The sequence below is a fragment of the Chlamydotis macqueenii genome, chromosome 1, assembly GCF_036417535.1.
Source record: "Chlamydotis macqueenii isolate bChlMac1 chromosome 1, bChlMac1.mat, whole genome shotgun sequence".
NCBI lineage: Eukaryota > Metazoa > Chordata > Aves > Otidiformes > Otididae > Chlamydotis > Chlamydotis macqueenii.
In genome coordinates, this window is record NC_141556.1 from 61448596 (window position 1) to 61468005 (window position 19410).

The window sequence follows — 19410 nt, forward strand, 5'->3', positions numbered from 1 at the left end:
TATCTAGGGACATAAAACTAGAGAAAGCGTGCTATTCTTTTTCAAAGCACACCTCCTTGTTTGCTCAGTGGTCACAGGATAGTGTGAAGCTTAAGGGCAGACTTAACTCCCACACAGTCATCAGACCCAGCTACCAGGAACAGTATCTTTATGATGCACACAAAGAAAGCACAATACCTACTCATGAAATTTGCCTAGATCACTACTTCTATCACGCTACTTGTTTGGTTTTTTCTTTTAAGAAAAATGTTTTGTTTTCACACGGATTAAGAAACTTCAACTTTTATTCCTGACTCTTTGGTTCATTTTTCATTAGTTCTTCATGATCATTCTTCATGAAAACATATTAATTTAGACCAGACAAAGCAGATTATAACCTTCCTCTCTGAAACCACCTCCTAAAACCCCACTCCAAAGAGCCCTGGATGTTGACAAGCTCCACTTCCCATTTACCAGGACAACTTCATGACCATGATCCCATCCTGAGAACGGATCTCCATTCTTCTCCCAAGAACTACAATCTTTAAAAGAAACTCTACATTCTTATTATTTTTCAGTGTCAAAACTAAATTACAGACTTTAAAATGTATCTCCCCCTACCTTTAAAGCTTGCTCATGACCTCCTATTTGCTTCTCCTGTGCGAAACCAACTGGCCGTGAAGTTTCTGCCATTACTTCGCACTGCCCGTCTTGCAGCTTCTGTGCTCCCTCTGTCAAATAAAGAATAAAATAACATACTGTCTGGAAAGATGTCCTTTATGAAGGCTGCGCTCCTCAAGCAAAATTGTCTGGGGGAGTGGCCTGGCAGCTTCATCACTTCCTCATCAGCGGCGTGCCTGTCTCAGGGGAGCATTTCCTAAGGCGACCGATGAGTCATTTGCAAAGTTAGGATGACTTGCTATATTTTTCTCTTTAATAAAATCCCACATGAGATTTGGCTGGGATTTCAGTATTCTTTGCCAATTCAACAGTGCACTTGGAACAAAGCAAGGAACTAAGATTTACTGTGCTAAGCCTGAAACTTCAGTCTTAAAGGAAAATTACTACTTTTACCTTTCTTGTCTAGAAAGTGATTTTCTTACACTGATGTGCTGTCATTTTTTTCAGTCCCATACTTTTTAAGCTGAACTAAAGGTTTTTATATTTCTCCTGCAATTAGTTCCCTGGAAACTTCTTTCAGTTCAATTTATTTAAATAATTGTTCCTTCCATGCAACTCTCACTCCCAAATAATTTCTGCCATATGTTATTGCTCATACTATTAAAACCTCTAAATAAATGTACTCAAAAGTCTGGAAAGGATCTGTTTGCCCAGTGATCATAACTGATTTTATATATATATATATATATTCTTTTGGAGATATATGTATCTCGAATAGAAAAGTTTAAGCATATTAGTGGAAAGGAAAAAATTAACATCTTTACACATAGTGATACTTTATTTGATATGGCATGGAAAAAGAAAGAAAAAGAAAACCTAATGCTTGATTGGAATCCATTATCAGCCCTGCTTTTCTCCACCTAACTGAGTTACACTAAGCTTAATTTCCTATAAACGGGTCAGTGCACACTTGTTTGTACTTAATCACAAACTTTGCACTGCACAAGCAGCATTAATTAGCACTTCTGACACATGCACATACTTAGACAAATAGCCAGACTGAACGCGTGTACCTTCCTCGGGCACTCAGCCCACAAACCTGAGGAGCATTCACACACACGCACATGCACAGAAGTGCAAAAAAAGCAATAACTGAAAATTGGTCTGTAATCTCGTCTCTGAAACTTGGTGATAAAATTCATCTTGTAAGGGTCCTGGGAAGAGTACTTTGCTGCTGTTGATAAAGAGTTTAAAGATCAGAATCATTACGCAACAGTTAATAGCAATATTAATGATGGATAATACTTTGCCTGTTCTAGGAATTAATCAGTGTATATAGATATGCACATAAAAAAAAAAAAGCAAGAACACAGGTTTCAAACACTGGTCACAATCTGCACAAATGAGAATGTTTTTCTTCAATATATTATCAAAGCTACAGTCCTGTGGGTACCTGAAGCAACTGAGGCCTTACATTTTATTCCTGTAACAAGTTTGAACAACCTCAGGAATGTTCACCTAAAACTGTATCTTCAACCAGATAAAAATCTAGTCATTAGACAACAACAGGCACTTATAAAAACATCTCTAATTATTTTCAGGTAGATCTGTGCTAGAGGTGCCTAGCTTTAGCAATAGCCCCAAAACCCAAAGGCAACCCGTAACCGCTGGCAGAGACTTGAAAGAGTTTGTGTGCAGGCTGCTGCTGCGGCGGCGAGGGGCCTCTCCCTTGTTTTGGGCAACCCGCCACAGGCAGGATGACAAAGCAGAAAGTGCTCTGTGCGTCACGTGCCTGCTCTCCATGAAATTCCAGCCGTTAATGGCAGTTACAATAACCCACAGCGCTGGTGAATCGATACTTTCCAGAAATCAGTCAACAGATAACTTTTTGCAGAGCAAGGCTAAGGAGAACCTGGACCACGGAGGCACTCTGGATAGTCCTCAGATGTAGCGGTGAGGACAACTCTCTTAGTCTGTAAGCATTCACCTTACTTCAGCAAGTCTGTACCAACTCACAGTCATCGCAGGAAGATGCAGCGAGACCCTCACCCCGCAATACCGCTGCCTTCGGTTTTTGCTAGTCCCAGCCTAGAAGACGGCGGCTGTTGCATGCCACCTCCCCTATGACCTGCCAAGTGCTCCTTGATATGGAGTAAACTAATCTAACAAATCACTACTATCAAAAAGTGACAAGCCTACTCTTCCATCACACTTTTTTTTCCTTCTTCTTGCTGCCTGTATACTCGGCACCAGCTCTGGCAGCCAGCAGACCCTTACATGAGCCACATTAAATCACTAACCTAGGAGAAAACTAACACAGGAGAAGAAAAGATGTGGACAGTTTCCCACCAGCCTAATGAGCACAGCCCGCTCAGGGAAGGATCCCACAAGCACCAGTGCCACGGTGTCGGGCAGAACGCATACCCACACAGACCTGCGTAGAGGAAGAGGAGGCAGCAAAACCACCAGATTTCTTCAGAAGCTTGTTAAACCAGCCAAAACCCCACCTTTTTAGCATTTACCTGAATCAATTTCTGTAGCGGATTACACTAAGCCTCACCACCACTTCTTGAGCAGAGAAAAAAAAAAAAAAGCATAGTGAAACAAGTATGCTATTTTTAATCCATATCCTTCCTTATTGGGAGCGAGCTTTCTCACAACCAAAGTCCTCCCTGATATCGAGGCCTCTGAACTTTCGACTGTCAGTTGTGTAACTTCTGGTAGGGGTGAAAAAAGGCACAAACGGTTTCAGAAGGCCTTGACCAGGCCACAACGTGACCAGCCCTGGACCAGCTTTGTGAGCAGAAATGCTCCAGGATAAGAATTCCCTTACTATGCAAAAGCATCCAGCCAGGGATCCAACGGGCTGCCAAGGCAGAGCTCTGCCCTTCAGATGTTCACCATGAAGGGGCACTTCACAGAAAACTGATTAAGCTAGATCCTCCACATCACGCAGCAGGACATTATCAACAAGAACAAACTTCCCAACATTTTTGACAATGCAATTAAAAAATAGCTGTCTTTACTCCAGCAGTTCAGAAGATGCCTCTAATTTTGTAAAGCTTATGAACAGTCATGTGACTTGCTTTACAGCCTTATCTTCAGGCATCTGAGAAGCAGAAGGCATTTCATGTGATGATGAACGTTTACCTTACGCTCAAGTTAGCTTTTTACGTGGAGAAAGTTTCATCTTTTCCTTCTAGTTTTGCTCATTTCTGCCCTTTCAGCACAAGTCACTACATCCTCCATTGCATGAACTCAAACATTTGGAAGTGATGGTTACAGAGCCATTGTATCATCCAGATTACAACAAGAGAAAAATACAGGCCTCCAGCCTGGATCGTATCACAGATCCATGCCAAGAGGCTGCCTTACAATCAGCTGAAGTGACAAAACTGTGAAGGAATGGAAACTTGGGGCAGGATGAGAACCTCTTAAACTGCCTTTGCCCCTCGACGAGTCACAATGCACCTGCAATTCCCAGGGAGCCAGATTCAGCGGGTGGGAAATTCAAAACTAATATGTAGAAACTGTACTTTGAAGAGTGGATATAAGTTAAGACTTTCAACCTACCTCACACTATTTTTTACTGTGACAGAGACACTGTGCAGCCTTACGGCTAATCAAGAGAGGCAAGGGAGCTGGCTACTGTAGATGTGTCAGGGCTTGCTCAGATAAGGGCTGCATGAGCCGTGCTCCAGTGATCCTGGCCAAGAACCACCGGTACCTCTGACAGGATAAACTGGCACAGCCCTGTGGCTATTCTCTTTCTTTCCAAGTGCTGATTCAGCGCTTGGCTGCCCTGTCAGAGGAAGTATAAAGATAGCTTGGAGGTACATTTGCCTCCTTGCCTGAGCCCAGCCAAAATATGAACCCATAAGTCAGCAAAGACAAGCCAAGCTGACACCATTTACGCACACAGAACTCAACGCTCACTGACAAGCACTGTCAATCAAGAGTGAGCCACCGATGTCCCATGAATGCTACTACTGAAGGCTGGTATGTGAGCCTTGAGTCTTGCTGTCTACACGCAGGACGAAGATACATCTTGCACCCAATTACAAGTACCTCTCTGAAACGAGCTGATTGTCCTTAACTATGTGTAAAGTACATGTGATTACTGCACAGAAATAACACAGTTAGAGTTAAATCTTTACTTTACGTCCTAAGTGACAAATATTAATAAAACCCAGAAGGTGAAAAACCCTACCTCAGAGCATCTTTTGCACCTACTTACATAAGCAGAAGCTTGCAACACTTGCATATACTCCTTACGGTTCTTAATTTTAATCTGCAAATAAAAACTTCCAGGGTGAGTGGAACAAACAGAAACACTTCACCAATAGCACAAAACCATGCATCTTTACTAGGGCTAAAGGCTGTTTTCTTCCTAAAGAATCCCACTATCTGCATATGTAAGCACGGAGGAAGAAGTTAAGAAAGACTGAGCCATGCACTCAGTCCTTAAAACTGCTTGCTCCCTTATCTGTTTGGTGCAGTTCAAGTGAAAAACAAAGAACTTCTCGCATTTGAATAGCTCCTTCACTTGCAGAGCGCACAAACATTAACAGATGAGACTGAACAGTGAAACCACTTGCTTTCTTTTCTCCCTGGATCACAGGGAGATCTGTTTTATTACCTGCTGGCCTCCCATACATGCAGTCTTCACGTAGCACAAAGAGAGCACCACATGCATAAGGCCAGAAAATGGTCTTGATGCTCCTCTGTTTCTGTCAGTGACTTGTTTGACATATTGCTGAAATGTCCAAAAGGTGTTTAAGTGTTTGAAATGATTGTGATAGGAAGCATCCCATCAGAAAACAGATGCACAGGTTTTCTTGGCTTTATGCTCTCTCCATGTCTGATCAAGAAGCCCTTAAAACCATTGATGAGAATTACTTCATTAAGTTACTGCATTTTTCTTAGCAATCCCCGGCTATTGATATAAACAAAAGCTGATCCAAACCAGCCCTAAATTCAGTAAGAGACTGGTTGTGTAATCTGGCTCACTAATGTCGTCTTCATTTCCCTAAGCCTACCGTATTCATCAACAACTGTGAACAGGGTGTTTCATACAAAGTTTGATTCTGACTTGCTCTAAGATTCAAAACCCACCAAGCTTCAATACTGACAAATAAAAGTGCATTTCCCTAAAAAGTCAGAAGTTTTCTGAACTATCCTATTGCTTATGTTTATTCAGTGTGTTGCTGCAAAGTGAGTGCTTTCATCTTCCTTGTATCCTGGTTAATCTGCCTTTCATATCTAAGAGTTTAAGACTCCTTCCATTTAAATAAAACTCAGGTTGAATGGGATCAACATCAAGACATAATGTGGAATAGCTTAACTTTGCACATAGTTGAAACAGGGTACATGAACAGAAAACGGGGGGCTCTACTTTGGCACAGATTTCTGTTAACAGAGTCCTGGACTTTCGTCCATAGTGTTACTCCAAAACAGCTATCTCTTTCGTGAAAACATAAAATTATTTTTTATCACAACTACTTGAGTGTAAAAGGCATTTTAAACCATTTCATAAGTGGCAAAACACATAGTTACACATTTTGTTTTTGGAAACATTCAACCTAAGTGCTAAGTCTAAGCTAGAGGAGAAAAAAACCTCATAATTCTCAGCAAATCAAAAGCAGTTAACAGATTAAAAAGGTAGAAAATTACAGAAAGCTTCATAATGCTGTTTTCTCAAAGGACAATAAAAATCTACTGAAAACTTTTAATCTAACCTCTACAGAGTAGGGCAAGAATTATAAAATCAAGACAAACCAAAGAAGAAATACTGTCGGAGAAACAAGGAATACCACATAAATGAAACGCAAATTTTCAAATGTCATCTGAGGCCTTAATTCAAAGCTCTCTGTCCCCAATGGTAAAGCTCCCATCCATATAAAGTCCTTAAGTGACAAAATTCACCTCTTTTAGCTCAGTTTTCTAATGAACATCTACGGACTGACTCAGCAACATCCTCCAATCTGCTTTTCACTTGAGACGGGTCAGCGCTGACCCGCTGGGAGCAGGCTGCAATCCGCCACCTTTGCATCCACGAAGAATGAGAAGAGTTTCCAATGTAGGTCAAGAAGCTTAACACCAAAACACCTCCTTCTCAGCCTCTACACAGCCAGGCACTCAAGCCTATAACATGTCACATCCTGATAGTTGGCAACAGGAGTTCTGAAATTGGCCTCAGTTCCTAGTTCCCAGCCAAACAAGTAATTCCTACATCTAGGCATTTCTTTTCCTTTTGCTTCTCTAACTATTCATGCTGCCACCACTATAGTCCAACCATAACACAGAATCATAGAATGGTTAGGGTTGGAAGGGACCTTCAAAGGTCATCTAGTCCAGCCTCCCTGCAAGAACCAGGGACTCAGGTTGCTCAGAGCCTCATCCAACCTGGCCTTGAATGTCTCCAGGGATGGAGCATCCACCACCTCTCTGGGCAACCTGTTCCAGTGTTCTACAACCCTCACTGTAAAAAATTTTTTCCTAATATCCAATCTAAATCTGCCTCCCTGTATTTTAAAACCATTACCCCTCGTCCTATCACAACAGGCCGTACTGAACAGCCTCTCCCCATCTTTCTGCTTTACTGATTTCAACAGGGGCATCATTGTACTCCTTGGCTTGTTATGAGAAGTCCTACAAGACATGCTTCTGCCATAATAATTATGGAGCTGGAAACCCCACTCCAACAAGACCCAGGCTTTCTGGTAGATTCTCCTAGTAGCTCTCACACAACCAAAGCCCTCAGCGCTATCAGATAATCGGTGCTTGTCCTAGAAAATCTTCAGCCTTTACTCCTTTCTTATGTAATTGTTTACAGTAAACCATACAGGAATTAGCCAGGGTGCTCTAATTAGCATTAATAGGGCTGTTTTCTGTGAGCAAAACGTCACATGCTGACCTCAAATATTTCTAGAACACCTACAATACAAACTCTACAGGCTTAAGCAGAACAAGCTGTATAAATTAAAGGTAAACTTCAGATTAGCTCTTCTTCAGTAAAAAGGCAAGTAATGCTAAATTAATTAGGTATCATTGACCACTTCCATGTTGCATTTTATTTCATTTCTAAACTTAACAGAAAGCTTCTCTGCCTCTAGAACTGTCGTAAAAGCTGCAACATCGCCTATAAATATTTATATGCAATCTTTACGGAAAACAGCACCTTACAATACCAATAATTTTTAACATGGATTTTTTGCCTATTTCCTTCAAAAGTCACAGCTGCTTTTGGATTTACCCATATTAGTATAATGCTTTGTCTAATCCAAATCAAAGGAAGCTCATTTCTGGTATGACTACCTGCAGGTGTATCATGCTCACAGTGCCACCCTTCAGTTAGGATGACCTGAAAAAGCCGAGCTTCCTGATGCATTTCTTGAAATTCCTGTGGCCAACACAAACCTGTGGCTCCCATAAACTGTGATTAATACTCTGGTGCTACCTTTTTTTTTTTCTTTTTTCCTGGTCAGTAAATAAACAACTCTCTGACAAGAGGAGGAAGTATCACCCACCAGACTTGAAAAAGTGTGGCACCCAAGGCACAGAGAGGTGAAACAGTGCTGAGTAGGGCTGGAACAGGATCTCCTGGTGCTGGTGCCATTCATTAGTCCCGACCACCATCGGCCATGCCTTTATTGTCTCTACCACAACTAAAACAATTTATTCATCCCCACATGTCTCTTTGTAATCAGGGTTGCGTTTGAGTCACAGAGAACATAAAAAACCGGTGGAAAACAGCTCACACACAATCAGGATTTTTTTTCCAAACAAGCCAGTATTAAAAGCAAACATGGTTAAAGGAAAACAAGCTTTTTGCAAGCACTCTCCCAGAATGGGCATGAAATTTAAGGCAGGTACTGCACAGTGAAAACTACCTGAGTATTTGGCTTACAAGCCTGTGATTTTTTACCCCCACCACAAGCAGCACTTTTTTTAGGCGGAAGGAGGGCAGGAAATAACTTATTTTAGTCCAGAGGAACCAAAGTTTCCTGTCTTTGAAAAACAAAAGGCCTTGGGCGGAACAATTTAATCCTGATTGTAGCAGCCCAGCAAACAATGACAGAGCATTTCTGCGAGGCGAGCGAAGCACAGTAACCTAACAGGTCACTGCTCTCCAAACCCTCTTGCCACCTGAGCGATACCAACAACCAACCTGACACATACAGCTTCCGACAAAGGTCTAGCTGGAAACGGTTGTGAAAGACGGGTGGAAAGCAGTAAATACGTTATGCTTCTGTGAGACAGAATTACGGACATGTCCTGTCTTTGTGTCAGGCTGTGCAAACGGTGGAGAAGTGAGGGAAGTTAAGAGCTTCCTTCTCAGCACACTGGGGATGCAACGCCAGGACACTGGCCAGGTGACCACGCCAAACAACACTTTCTTCTTCCAGCCACTGAGTCAACAAAGGAAACAGGCGAGTCTGCTAGAGCAGAAGATGAAACCAAGCTACATACAAGTTCACTACGTAAAACCAGTCTGTTAGCAGATTCTAAAGAAAAGCTTAGAACTACTAAGCTACTAATATTTCCTATGGAAATAGAAGTATTTGCATGATTTACTTCCTCCCTTTGCATTTGTGTCTCTTTTGTGCAAATAAAAGTGCTGGGCCAGATGGGTTGTAACAGCCACAAATCACTGGGGGTTGCACAGTTCCACAGGGTTTGCCAATGAGTCCAGCTACAAAGACAACAGTGCAAGGCACAGAGCGTTCATACAGGGAAGGCAATATGCTAAGGAAAGCAACAACTGTGACCTTTTGGGGAGAAAAGCAGAAAGTAACACCAAGCTGAAGAGGAGGAAAAAGAGATGGTATCAGATACACCTTGGCAAGTTAGAGGATGGCTCTGTGAGGAAGACCTACAATGTGGCACCACATTCAAAAAATGAAGTTACTGAAAAGTATGAACGAAGAAAAACCTGAACAAACACTGAAAAAGAATTTCACAGGAAAACAGATGAGTCAAGATGCTACAAACTGGAAGGCAGCTGCATTACAACAGGCAGCTATCAAAAACGAGGTATCAAAACCAGAGGAGGCACCAAAGATAAAACTTTCTCAGGAGGTAGAAGTGAAGTGCATCCAGTTTAAACCAGCAGAAAAAGGACAGTAAGTTACCAGTTCAACATACTGAACAAGCCAAAGTGCATGGTTTTGTCTGGTATTTGTTTTGTTTTCTGCAAGCACAACCAAAAAGATAGCAAGATGCCCTACCAAAGGATGTCCAAGATGGGCTTAATGGAAGAACAACCTTCAGACAGGAACAAGCAGTGAAGTTTTAGCTTCAAGGAAGTCTTGAAAATAGCAAAACAACAGTGAACTTGGAAAAAAGGAGATGAGTACCATACGTTGTGAGGGCCAAACACTGTTCCCATTCACAGGGGCACGGCATAACTGTAAATCAAGGGGATGGCATAACTGTAAACAAGGGTAGAGGAAGAACGTGGGCAACCATGACGCCATGGAGTCAAGTCCATTCTACTTTTCTCCACAAAGAGTGCTATGACACATCTGTTATTGTTACCCCTGAGCAGTTCACATGTAAATTACATGGTCAAAACATTTGCAGGAAATACTGCAAAAATAAACATATTTGGGGCCTCATTACTCACATACTCACCACATATAAATGTCGACACAACTTAATCACCCTCAGTGTTTGCACTCCAGCACAGAACTAGGATCGCCAAAGTGGATCCCCTGTTGTTCTGTCTCACAGTTATGCCGCATTCAGAGGCACTCATATCAGCACTACAAATAAGGAGAAATTATTTTAACAATACTTTGTTAATTCACTCTGTAGAATCTAACCCAAATTTCATTCCAAATCTACTATTACTTTCCACCAGTGAGCGTGTGCTGTGTTCTGAGTGCCCAGTCCTGAAAGGAGCCAAGCAACTTCAACGTATATGAAAGTCAAACTGAACTGAAAACACAGCTGCTCGTAAAATTCAACTAGCATGAGGATCTAGGGGAAAAAAAGCAGCACTTGAGGTGATACCAAGGTAGAGTCCCATAGAAACAAATAATATGTTTTATAAAGGAAAAGCAGCAATCCAGGCTAGCTTCCGAGATGTGCAAGTTTATCCCCCTCTTGTGTAGCTTTGATTTTTCTCATTAATCCTTTTTGCAGTAAAACATACGTTTGTAATACAGAAAACTAAAGCAAAAGTCTGGAAAAACATTATCTTCTGACTGATTTCCAATTTTCGTACTTTTACACTCACAAAATGTCATAAATACTGCATATGCAAAATGCAATTGGTGAAGTAAACGGAATGCTATTTGAAGACTGTAGGATAACCTTATTGAAATCACAAGCTAAGGACAAGAGAATGTCTTTACTAGCTATGTTACGCAAAATATATATAAGCACTTTATCTTTTTTACTTTTTCCTGTGCTAATCATAATTTTCCGTGCCAGTTTTGCTCATTACCAGCTTGCAACTGTTTGCTTTTTTAAACATCCTTTTAGATCTTAAAGTGAATTAATAGCTCTGAATTTATTATTCCCATTGACAAAATTATGGAAGGGTGGGAATAGATCCAGCGAGTAATTAAGAAATTCTTACAGCTAGGAATGGCCCAATTTCTTTCTCCTACTACACACATGTTTAAATATGCCTTGTCCAAGAGATCTATGTAGATATAAAAGAATTAAAAAAACCACTATCTGGCATGACTAACTATAGAAAGAGGTTAATTTAAAATTGTTCATGTTTTAGAGTCAGTTAAAAAATGAATAATTAGCTTATTTGAATTATGTTTAAGTTGTTAAGTAAACTTCTGTAATTATTTTGTTTTAATCTTCTATTTAACCTCTTCAATAGCACCTGCAGCTCTCCTCATCTCTTGTCCTTGGATGAATATTAAAAAATTTGACTTGTTCCTTCAGGAAACGGACGTTGGGTTTGAGATAATAATCCACTGGTATGTGACCATTCCAGAAGCAAAGCCACCTAGATGCTGCAATATAAACCCTGACGTCACAGTTTAAACCAGCTTTCCTGGAGAAATACTTTAAGATGCTGCCAAAGTTGCAGAATGGGCAGCAGGGAGTAGCAATGTCTTAAATTGAAAAACCAAAGATACAGCAGAGCATATAAACCGAAGCCCAAACAATATGCTCTTTCAAGTTTTTAGCCTAAATGAGTCAGCTTCCCAAGGCTGAAAAAGGTTGTTAAGATGCAAGCTTCCCTTCTGAGTTAGTGTCAGCAGATACACTCAAACCTGGTTCCTCTGGACTATGATGTAACTCCATAGCAGTTTAGTCTGCCTCAATCTCTGCGCTATCATACCTGCCTAGCTTTCAGTATCTAATTTAAAGCGAAATTGGGTATTTCTAAATGCTAATGTGGTAATGCCAGTGTTAGGTAAGGGAACTATTGTCGGTAAACCCAAACTGGTCTCAGGGCACTGCACTGCCCTGAAAGTACAAGGACAACTGGACTCTCTTGACAGTGGTTTGAGAGTTTCTTTTTTTCCCAATCCTTCCTGTTAGGGTCAGTGAACATCCAGTGCTTCCAGTGCCAGACCTTTAACTCAGATTGGAGGATTTTACGTTGGTGTAACTGAAAAATACTAAGCAACATGGAGCCATAACGATAAGCCTATTCCATGAGTTTTAACTCTTATAAACCTTGTCTTTGTATTTGCCAGCTCCTACTGTGCTCCCGCCTTAAACAAGTTGTTACTACACTGGCATCTTTATTCTCTGTTTGTCAATATATAGTGTTATATATTATTTTTAAGCTAGCAAGGTGTTCTAGCTTTGCTGTTGTCTGATTATTGGATATTTAAAAATACCTTCCAAAATGGACCCTTTTCCCAAGGATTTGGTAGAGCTGAAAACACTCCTCCAGTAGTAGATGCTGAATGAAATCCTACATCCTAAGAGTGCGTTTACATCTACGCAGAACTGCTGTGCAGCGCCAGCAGTAAGCATTGGTTAATTTTCAGGCATTCATTACTTCAAGCCCATTATTTCTTTTTTTAATCGGGTTTTATTGACCCAGTGAGAGCACAGTTAATACTCTATCCAAAGAGCATCGGAGACTGAAGTTCTGACTCCAAAGAGGTACAAAGCGGACAAGCCGAAACTCAAATTTCCCCGTTGCTTTTGTGGCAATGCGCCTCCATCCCGGTAGACAGAAATTACCTCCGTGGACCAGCAGGCTCTCCAGCTCCCACCCAACTCCAAATTTTCTTCCCTCCGCAGCGCATACTCACGCAAGCCAGGGTCTCCCTTCAGGCAACAGCCGTGACAAGGCCGTGGGAAGGTTCCCAGGCCGTGGGAACCCTGCTCCCATCGCGGCTGCCTGCGCATCCTGAGGGCCAGGGCCCCGCACCCTGACTCCGGCCAGGCATCTCCCCTCGCTCTTGTCAGCGAGACGGTGCGTACAGTCCTGCCCAGCTACGCTGGCCTCAAATAAAGCCAGGTCACGAGAAAAACCAAGCGTCAGAGGTTGTGTTTGGAAACACGGAACGAACACGCGCGGTCGGGTCTGCGGCCACGCCAGCTGAAGGCACATTAGAGGTGTTTTGAACGCGGTACTCCCGTCCCCAGAAGACCCACTTGAAGGCAAGGAAGGGGGGCCCGGCCCGGCTGGGCCCTGCTCCGACCTCGCGGGTGTTTTACCCGGAAATTAAAGTGATTTCCTCCGACCGACCGCCCTCCCGCAGCGCCGCACTGGGAGCCCACCGCCTCGGGGCGAACCGACCCCACCACGCAGGTGCCTGCCAGTTCGCCGGCAGCCGCCTAGCTGCCTACCTGCTGCCCGCCGCCGCTCCGGGCCGCCGGGCGCCTGCCGCAGGGCTCCGCTCTTCCGCGGGGCGCTGCCCATGGCGCGGGCTCAGCGCGCAGCTCCGCTGCAGCGCAGCAGCCACCCCCACTACGGCGGCGCCCCCTGGCGGCCACGCCTCCCAGCCCGGCTCTCGTCGCGATGGCGACCGGCGCGGGAGCAAACCCAGCCCCGGCGCTGGCGCGACCCCTGGCGGCTCTGGCGGGGGGACGGCGAAGGCGGGCGTTGGGGCCGGGCCGGGCCGGGCCGGGCCGGGGCGAGCGGGCGAGTTGCAGCCTTGAGCTCGCCCTCCGTTGACCCTGCCCGGCCGATGTGAGGTGGCTGCCGGCTCCCACCGCCTGCTGCGATCTGAGGGGTGCTGGCGTTAGAAAAGCATTCAGGAGGTGTTTTGGAAATTTTTTTTTTTTCTCACAATCGATGGTTCATGGTAAGAAATCTATATATACAAAGAAGATACTCTAACTGAAAGACAAACCGTGCAAGGCAGAAAGTCTGGTGAGGCTTATCACACCACTGCCTTCTGGGCTCCGGAGATTTATTTATCATCGTTATCTTACAGCGCTACCCAGGTCGTGGCACCATTGTGGTGGCTTTCACGTGAATATGTGGCGAGAGGAGTGCCTGCCAAGAAGGATTTCTGGCATCAGCCGACAAAACAGACAGGGTAAGATGAAAGCCATGACCCTATAAACCACCAACAAACGCGCACACAAATGTCTGCTGTTACTGTCAGCTCCAGTTTGGGCTTTCTTCACTCTTCATGTAGGAGCGTGTGCCTTGTTACACCACACACGGCAATTCATCCGATCGGTATTCTCGTTTACAGCAAATACTGACATTTGTTTGAAAGGTTTTAAAAAGATCCTAAACCAACCGTTAATGTTTTTGGTGGATGGAACTTCTCCTCAGTTGCACAGACTGACTACTGGGCTGTACGCTGCGCGAGTGTGAAGGCAATGCAAATTCACGCGACAGACTTGGGAGCTCTTCGTCTGATTCCTGATGCGACCATCGGGTTGCTCCGTGGTCCTGCATAAGTCATTCATGCTAAGTGTCCCCCAGCGCAGAATGTAAATGTCATGTCTGTTTATCCTATAACCCCGTGATTATCTTAATAATGCTTTTAAACAGGACCCCAACCACATCGGCTCTCAGTGCTCTGCCATAATGAGCAACAACGAAGGACAAAAAAAAAAGGGAAGAAAGAGAACAGGATAATAACGTTGAGTCTCAAGGTGTAAGAGGCATCGCTTCCCCGTCCTCAGCTTTTTTTTGCACAGAGGACTTCAGCAGCTCCTGTTCCTGGTGCTGCATTACTCTTCCAACCTGCAGCACCTTTCCAGTGTCAACTGGAGTTTCTAATACCAAAAAAAAAAATACAACTAAACTTGAGACTGTAAGTGGAAAAACGTCCCTGAACTCACTGTGGGAATGATCACTGAGATTTTAGAAATGATGTCTTCAATACAGATATCTATAAATGCAAAAATTATGACGATAATGAGGATAATAATTATCACGGGCATTCGGGGATTATTATAGCTTCAGAACTAAAGTTATTAAAATAATTTGCTGAACAAGCTTAGGGAAGGAACTCCATTCCACCAAACCCCATCTCAATATTTTCATTAAATGGGGACTACCAGCTGGCAATCCAATCAATCTGAGGAAAATCGAGTTTAAAAAAACACCTGGGAGTGCTGTTACTGTTCTTTACATTGTTCATAATGCTTCATTTTGCTTACTGTTTTGCAACTATGTTCTAATCCCATTTCCTTTCATTAAGAAAAGAAAATTATCTTGCATTGCTGTGGTGAAGATCTACCGGATCAATGGAAAAAATGAAGTTCTACTTTGAGATGTTTCATAAGTTTGAAAACCAGTGCATTCAAAAATCAGAATTATCCCAAATCACTTAAAAGTTTTAAGTAAGCACAGTGTCCTGGTTTCAGCAGGGATGGAGTTAATTTTCTTCCCAGTAGCTGGTGTGTTTTGGATTTTGTGTGTGAAGAATGTTGATAAAAACATTCTGGTGATACGAGTTGTTGTTAATGAGACCAAGGACACTGTCTGGCTTTCCAAGTCTCGTTAAGGTCGCGTTAACGTGCAGATGCGGGAAGCTGGGCGAAAGACAGACAGAATAATTGATCCAAACTGGCCAAAGAGAGTATTCCGTGCCATAAACGTCATGCTCAGTATATAAGTGGGGGTTGCCCATGGGAGGGGGCATCATTTTCAGTTATTCCTTTTCTTGTCGGGTATCCGTTTGGGCACCCTTGGCATCCTTTTCTTCTCTCTTGCTTGCTGGCATCGTTCCCTCTACCTTGCTAGCTTGCTCTCCCCCCTTTTTTTGCTTGCTGCTTGGTGTTGTTCCTGTGATCACTGCTCAGGACGGGCTGCGTCGGTCATTCAGACATCGGGTGGTGAGAAATTGTACATTGTTCATTTTGTATATTTTGTATATATTAATATCCTTATATCCTGTTAGCTTTGTAGTTTTTAGTATTTTTAGTAAACTGTTTTTATCTCAACCCACGAGTTTTCCTTTCTTCCCAATTTCTCTCCCGTCCCACTAGGTAGGGGGAGGGTGAATAAGAAACTGTGTGGTGATCCAAGCTAAACCACCACAGTCTTTTTGGCGCCCAACGTGGGGCTCAAAGGGGCCTCACTAGATCAGTCGTGAGATCATCGGACCTTAGTCTGAGGATCCAAGGTTCAAGCCCCGGTCAGTCCCGAAGGGTTGAGATAAGGACAGGTTTGAACACAGTGTGTTGAAAACAGATTTGTTACAAGTGTTCATTAAGCCGGTTTGGTCATCGCTGGGCACAATGTTGTTTTATTTGTTCTCACAGTTGTTTTTAGAGCTGTATTGGATAGCACCCTACTTGCCGTACTTTCTGTTTGTCGGTGTTTGTGCACCTTTTATCAATGATGTGTGTTGGATCAAAGGTATCGTTCTGCTGTGCTATGTGGCACTGATTTGTTTAGTGAGATTGCTGGTAACGGGACCATTTTCATATCTGTACTCAATGGCGGCGGGCAGTGTGCAGAGCGAGGAGGCAGAGGCAGCTCCACCCAGGTATTTCGGGAGCCATCTTGTGGGTGTTGTTTGGAACTATACCTGTTGTTTTGTTCCGGGAAGCCAGGCCGCGGGGGGAACATCTGTTTACAGCTTTCCCCACCTCACCAAGCTAATTTCAACAGCTTTTGAGAATTTTGAATACCCTTTTGATACCCCTACCACCGTGTTCATGGTGACAAGTCTCTTGCAGCTATCTCAGATCTTGATATTGATGAAGTTTAAACAGTTTTTTAAAAGTATTATGGCTCCTCCAATCCCCGCAACAGACACTGTGGCTACTCAAACTGCTGCTACAAATACTGCAGCTACTTCGGCCGCTACGGCAGGCGCTGCAGCTACCCCAGCCCCTGCTATGGGCACTGCGATTGCTTCAGACCCCACGCCAGACACTGTGGCTACTCAAACCTCGGCAAGCAGTACCAAAGAGAAACCGAAAAACTAATCATCTACACCAGTATCAGTTGCCCCTGTACATAAGAAATACACCAAAAAATCAGTTCACATAGTGAAAGATGATGATGAACCAGGCCCATCACATGATCAGGGAGACACAGAAGGGGAGGTAGTCACCCGATCCCTATCCCTGAGTGAGCTGCGAGATATGCGAAAAGATTTCAGCCGTAATCAAGGTGAGCAACTTGTCACCTGGTTGCTCCGATGCTGGGACAGAGGGGCCAGTAGCCTGGAATTAGAAGGCAGGGAAGCCAGGCAGCTGGGATCTCTGTCTAGGGAAGCAGCCATTGACAGGGCAATTGGAAGAGAGTCTGCAGCCTCTGGAGGCGACTCCTGTCAGGTGTGAGGGACAGGTATTTCTTTAAGGAAGATATTGTATGCCACCCAAGCAAGTGGACCACCATGGAGAGAGGTATCCAGTTTCTGAGAGAATTAGCTGTTCGGGAGCTGATTTATCATAACCTGGATGACCCACGGACATCTGTAGATCCAGATGAAATTGAATGCACCCGACCCATGTGGCGGAAATTTGTACAGAGTGCACCATCATCGTATGCCAACTCACTGGCAGCAATGAGTTGGAAAGATGATGAGATGCCACCAGTACGTGCAGTGGCTAACCAGCTCCGACAATATGAAGACAATCTCTCTTCCCCGATGCGGGCCTGTGTCTCAGCTATAGAAAGACTGACTGAGAAATCTGAAAGCCAGTTTGAAAAACTGTTAGAAAAACTATCTGAGGTGTGTCAAAAACTCGAAGATTCTTGCTCCCTACCTGCACGGACTAATATCTCAGCTATTAGAAGAAGACCTCATCCTCCTCCTGCTCAAGGGAGACGGTACACCCGACGAGATGACCTATGGTTTACCTTGCGTGACCAAGGAGAGGATATGAGGAAGTGGGATGGAAAGCCTACCTCGGCCTTAGAGGCACGTGTACGTGAGTTGCGAGGTAGAACAATCACAAAGGGAGGTTCTTCCAGGCAATTTGCTGCTCCAGTCTCCAGTGGGCAGTTCCCCAGACAGCGTAGAAGGGATGATCTCACCTCTGATCCTATGGAAGGAACTTCTGATTCATATTCACAGAAAGTAAATAGAAAATATTATAAACAGGACTAGAGGGGCCCTGCCTCCAGCCAGGTGGAGGAGAGGGACAACAGAGTTTATTGGACTGTATGGATTAAATGGCCTGGCACATCAGACCCACAAAAGTATAAAGCTCTAGTAGACACTGGTGCACAGTGTACCCTAATACCATCAGGCTATAAAGGGGCACAACCCATTTGTATTTCTGGAGTGACAGGAGGATCCCAAGAGCTGACTGTATTGGAGGCTGAAGTAAGTTTGACTGGGAATGAGTGGCAAAAGCACCCCATAGTGACTGGCCCAGATGCTCCATGCATTCTTGGCATAGATTACCTCAGGAGTGGGTATTTCAAAGACCCAAAAGGGCACCGGTGGGCTTTTGGTATAGCCACTGTGGAGACAGAGAAAAATAAACAGCTGTCCATTTTGCCCAGACTTTCAAAGGACCCTTCCGTTGTGGGAAAGCTGAAGGTTGAAGAACAAAAGGTACCAATTGCTACTACCACGGTGCACCGGCGGCAATATCGCACCAACCGAGACTCCATAATCCCCATCCTCAAGCTGATTCGTCAACTGGAGAGCCAGGGAGTGATCAGCAAGTCCCGCTCACCCTTTAACAGTCCCATATGGCCAGTGAGAAAATCTAATGGAGAATGGAGACTAACAATGGACTATTGTGGCCTAAATGAGGTTACACCACCAATGAGTGCTGCCGTGCCAGACATGCTAGAACTTCAGTATGAACTGGAGTCAAAAGCAGCCAAGTGGTATGCCACCATCGATATTGCCAATGCGTTCTTCTCCATTCCTTTGGCACCAGAATGCAGGCCACAGTTTGCTTTCACTTGGAGGGGTGTCCAGTATACCTGGAATCGACTGCCCCAGGGGTGGAAACACAGCCCCACCATTTGCCATGGACTGATCCAGACTGTACTAGAAAAGGGTGGAGCTCCAGAACATCTGCAATACATTGATGACATCATCGTATGGGGCAACACAGCAGAAGAAGTTTTTGAAAAAGGGGAGAAAATAATCCAAATCCTTCTGAAAGCCAGTTTTGCAATAAAACAAAACAAAGTCAAGGGGCCTGCACAAGAGATCCAGTTTTTAGGAGTAAAATGGCAAGATGGACGTTGTCACGTTCTAATGGATGTGGTCAACAAAATAACAGCTATGGCTCCACCAGCTAACAAAAAGGAAACACAAGCCTTCTTAGGTGTTGTGGGTTTCTGGAGAATGCATATTCCAAATTACAGTATGATTGTAAGCCCTCTCTATGAAGTGACTCGAAAGAAGAATGATTTTAAATGGGGCCCTGAACAACGACAAGCCTTTGAACAAATTAAACAGGAGATTGTTCATGCAGTAGCCC

At 43.9% G+C, this 19410-nt stretch overlaps 1 protein-coding gene across 4 annotated transcripts in view; it reads right to left on the reverse strand.

The window, feature by feature from the left end:
- TXNRD1 (thioredoxin reductase 1) overlaps positions 1–13408 on the reverse strand; it is a 40677-nt gene extending 27269 nt beyond the window's left edge. The window contains exons 1-2 of one of the 4 annotated variants that reach the window (XM_086754153.1): positions 13387–13408; positions 601–710 (exon numbers count right to left, since the gene is read on the reverse strand). In XM_086754153.1, the coding sequence (XP_086610279.1) occupies positions 601–672 (72 nt within the window). In that variant the 5' untranslated portion in view covers positions 673–710; positions 13387–13408. Of the gene's footprint in view, positions 1–600; positions 841–13386 lie in introns of those variants that run through there. The other 3 variants (XM_086754173.1, XM_086754163.1, XM_086754155.1) reach the window with 3 other exon arrangements.
- Between the last annotated feature and the right edge of the window lie 6002 nt (positions 13409–19410).